This window comes from Pterocles gutturalis, unplaced genomic scaffold (genome assembly GCF_000699245.1).
Source record: "Pterocles gutturalis isolate BGI_N339 unplaced genomic scaffold, ASM69924v1 scaffold14818, whole genome shotgun sequence".
NCBI lineage: Eukaryota > Metazoa > Chordata > Aves > Pterocliformes > Pteroclidae > Pterocles > Pterocles gutturalis.
The window spans coordinates 56,483-60,903 of record NW_010120711.1 but is presented as its reverse complement, the minus strand read 5'-3'; the positions used below and the strand labels follow the sequence as shown (position 1 = coordinate 60,903).

Sequence of the window (4,421 nt, the reverse complement as noted above, 5' to 3'; positions counted from 1 at the left end):
CCCCCCCTTCCCAGCCGAGCCTGGGCTGGGAGAAAAGGGAAGGGACAGAGTAAGCCTGGCCAGGGGTGAAGAAGGAGGGTTAGAAATCAGGATCCAACCATCCAGAGCTGCAAAGATCCCCTCTTTGCTGATTGCTGCTCCTGCAAGGTGCTCTCTCAGCAGCCTGGCTCTGCCAGGACCGCTGCCATTGGGCACAGGTAGCGTTTGGGACATGTCCTCAATGTGCTTCTCTCATGTCACACTAGCCACATGTCACCACCCAGTCCCACAGAACTGCAGACATCACCCTACCTGAGCCTCCTTCCTGTTTTTCCAGCACAGATGTGTTTCTGGTTTTGTTATGATAATCCTTCCTGCTCTCATTTTGCTGTGCTGGATCCTTTTGGGACTGTCCCCTGTTAAATTCAAGTGAAATGCCGGTGGCAGGTATCGCAGGGACGGGAGGTACAAGGCAACGGCTCCCGGCTGCCCCAGGGAGAGTGGGGCAGAGTTTTGTGAGCATTCAGCCCATTTCTTCCTGGCTTTCTGCTCCTTGGGTACTCCTGCAAATACACAGACGGGTGCTGATCGGATAGCAGCTGAGGCAGAAAAATGTACCCGGTTAGCAGAGTTTGGCTGCAGAGGTGCAGAAATCTGGGCTGCCGCTAGGCAGGGACACCAGCAGGCAGCACACCAAAGGGAAGGTGGTGTCACACCGGTGCATCTGCCCTGGGGCATCGCTCAGTGAGTTGCTGACGCTTCTGCAGGGGGTCAGTGCTCATTCGAGGCTGCAGTGGAGACGGCAGCAAGGAGCTTTGCTCTGGCAGTGGAACTGGAGCAAGGCGCAGTGCCGAAGGACCGCACACCCACACGTGTGCTGGGCTGCTCCAGCTCCCGCAGGCAGGCAGATGGCCCTCTGGCAGGGACACGGTGTGTGCCAGCCGCTGTCACTGGTCCCCTCCTGGCACCCTTCCCTGTGCAACGGGCCCAGCGTTCGCAGGTGGGTGCTCACAGGGTCTGCTCCGGTTCCGTGCCAGCCCGAGAGGGGCTCGCCAGCACCGGCGCTGCTCAGGGCAGACGATGGTGGGATCACGGACTGACAGTATCGCAGCAAACCAGCCCCTGTCCCGCGCCCAGAGGGACCCCCATCCCAGGAGCCGCTGTCTCATTCCCATGCAGCATCTTTTGTCACTTTGCCGTCACATCAGTCACTGACATTCCAGACCAGCATTAGCACAATCTCTCTCCCCATTACTGCGAGACGTGAATGGTAACGGAGAATGAGGAGGTGTTCTAGAGACAGGAGCGGCTCCTTCGCTCCCTGCGGCCTCTCCTGCTATCTCTCTTACGCTGCTCCTCTTTTCAGGCTAGGGTAGGTATCTAATCTTTCCTGTTCGAGCAACTCCCTCCTGTCTGACTTCAGTGCTTCTGTGCAGCTGTATGGGCGTCTGTGTTCCCTCATCGCTCCAGGTTACGTGTGCGAGCTGTGTCGTTGCAGTGCTGCAGGAACCGCGTTGCTAAAGGAAAACCAGCGTGATGGGCTGTGCCCGGCCCTGCCCAGGCAGCAGCAGCTCAGGGGTCCTGCCATCGGCCAGCCACGGCTCAAATACTTTGGCAATTCAGGAAGACCATCAGCATCATGAATTTTTCAGTCCTTGGGGGCTGCAGTTCCTTTTGCTGCCAGGCAGCAGCGGGTGTGCATGGGCCGGGGTCCGGCTGAGCAGCACAGGGCAGCAGCCTGGCTGCCTTCCCCCCTTGCCAAGAGGCTCCCAGCAGGACCCTCAAAGCTGGGACACAGCAAAGTCCAGTGTTGGATGGCCAAAGGGAAAGGCCGTGTTTTCAGGTAGCCACATCGAGACCAAGTTAAGGGTGTTTCTGTCACTTGTACACTTGTAGCTTTGTAACAGGCTCCGTGACTCGGACAGAAGACTTTTTCCCATAGCTGACTTTTTAAAAGCATCTTGTCAAATTATCAGCGTCATGTTCATTATTCTAAGGTTATTTCAGTTGAGATTTTTTTGAATGACTATTTCCAAAGATTTTTTTTTGAAATTAAAAGTGGGGGGGTTTTTGTACAGATACACGCTGGATTTTCCTTTAGCAAAGCAAGTTGTACTGAACGCTGTGCTTCTGCAATAGCTGAGCCCAGCTTTACTGACTTAGAAAGCTTTTTTTTTTTTTTAATCGCTTTATGTGATTCTTGTGCTGCTGATTTTTAGCTTCCTCTGAATTAACAGTGCAACTGTGGGGTCTTGGCTTCATGCAGCAGCTCTTCTCGGCCTGAACCCTGCTTTGACAGCTGATTGCGCTGTTTAAGATGCTGAGCCCCCGAAGGCAGCAGCGTTCCCTGCTCCGGCTCACACCAGCGGGCTTCCCTCCCCGTGATGAAGGGTGACCAGCACCTTGCACAGCCCCAGAGCACCCACGTAGACTGTTGCAGACTGAGGAGCTCATGCGTAAAGCCAAAATCCCACCAGCGTAAGCTTCTCCTGCTTCTGTTCAGCCCCGTGCTGTGTGAGGAAGGTGCCAGCTGCCTTTGCCGTTCGCTCCCTCTAACCTGCCTTCCCCGCGTGAAATGCCAGACTGTGCTAACAACCCCTTCTCTGAACCTGCCAGTGGCCGCCTGCCCAGCGGAACGCAGCATCGCTCCTAGCACAGCAGCGTGGAGAAGACTGAAGAGGAGGTGTCGGCGAGCGGGGTTATATCTGATCCGGGTTTGCAGCTAGTCTAATGCGAGGAGAGGGGCGTAGCAGGGCTATGGGGAGACCCTGGCAAGGGCACAGCCCTACTCAGTAACACGCCACATGTGTTTTCTCCTCCTGTGTCTGTCCTTGCGTGCCATAGTACCAGCAGGACCTGGTGGTGCTGCAGGACAAGCTTCGCATCTCCAACAAGAAGCTGGAGGAATACGAGACTCGCTTCAAGTGCCAGGAGGAGACGACGCAGAAGCTGATGCTGGAGTACCAGGCCAGGCTGGAGGAGAGCGAGGAGCGGCTCCGGCGGCAGCAGGAGGACAAGGAGATCCAGATGAAGGGCATCATCAGCAGGTACCGGGGGGTGGGAGTGGTGGAGGTGACCGTAAGGCAGGCAGCAGCTGGCATTAGAGCCAACCCCTGCTCAGGATAATCAGGTTCTTTGGCAGTGCAGACAGGTTTCTGCCTGTCTGGGTTATAGCCCTGCGGGGCGGAGGGGATTTCAAGCCCTTTTTTGCTGCCCCCCAACCCCCCCATCAGTGTTAGCTGGGACAAGGAAAACCCCAACATTTTCCTGATGCACAAAGGCAAAATGTCAGGAGGGGAGAGGTGGTGGCCGCCCCAGTTCTTGGGTCTGACAGGCTTGCTCTTCTCCTCATTTGACCAATAGATGTAACGATCAAAATGTTCTGTTCCTGATGTTTAGCTAAAGATCTCATCACCATCCCATTACTCCCAGCTGTAAATCCCTCTCTCCCACGCAGTGGGATGCGGTGTTTGGGTTTGCCTGGGACACAGACTGTTCCAGTGCAGCCAAGCCAATGTCGTGCTTTTGATCAGCCCTCATGGGTCAGCCTGCACTGTCCTGTGTCACTTCAGCTTTGGGACAGGCTGCTGTAGAGATCTCTAGAGAAGAGTAACAGCCAGAAAAAAGACTGGTTCTAAACTATTGGGGTGTGTGTAAGAGGTAGTGCCAGTGGCTGGGTGTCTCCTTTGTGCTCGAACACACACCTGCGAGCCAATGTCGTGCTTTTGATCAGCCCTCATGGGTCAGCCTGCACTGTCCTGTGTCACTTCAGCTTTGGGACAGGCTGCTGTAGAGATCTCTAGAGAAGAGTAACAGCCAGAAAAAAGACTGGTTCTAAACTATTGGGGTGTGTGTAAGAGGTAGTGCCAGTGGCTGGGTGTCTCCTTTGTGCTCGAACACACACCTGCGGGTCGTGGGAGCATCCCAGCACTGCAATTCCAGACAAGACGGTTTGACCTGGTGTGGATGATGGGGGCTGCTACGTGAGGCCGGTTCCATCTGTAGTCTAGCTTCTCTGGTATTGCACGTCTCTTCGTATGTGCTTTGGAGATGTACAGCACCCCTTTGCTCTCCTGGTGGCAAGGACTGAATGAGGCCCTGATGTGTGTCATTCTCTCTGGGTGGCTGATCTACACCTGTACGAGACTAATAGCTGGGCTTAGCAGAGCCCAACCAATGTCATCTTTTTTCTTGCCTGTTTGGCTGCCAGGCTCATGTCAGTGGAGGAGGAGTTAAAGAAGGACCATGCAGAAATGCAGGCTGCTGTGGATTCCAAGCAGAAGATTATCGATGCACAGGTGAGTCCCCGGTACCATGGGCTGCAGCACTTCTCAGGGTGAGCCTGCCGACGCGCAGCCTCTCTGCGTGCAGCGGTGCCAGCTCAGGCACGGCCAGACTGTGCCCACGGGTGAGTCAGCACCACGCTGCAGTCAGTGCCGGAG

The 4,421-nt window shown here is 55.4% G+C and overlaps 1 protein-coding gene across 1 annotated transcript in view; it reads left to right on the top strand.

The window, feature by feature from the left end:
* Positions 1-4,421, top strand: part of DAB2IP (DAB2 interacting protein) — a 9,319-nt gene that overhangs the window by 3,592 nt on the left and 1,306 nt on the right. Inside the window, exons 3-4 of the mRNA XM_010077001.1 lie at positions 2,824-3,026; positions 4,190-4,277. Of these exons, the coding sequence (XP_010075303.1) occupies positions 2,824-3,026; positions 4,190-4,277 (291 nt within the window). The remainder of the gene's footprint in view (positions 1-2,823; positions 3,027-4,189; positions 4,278-4,421) is intronic.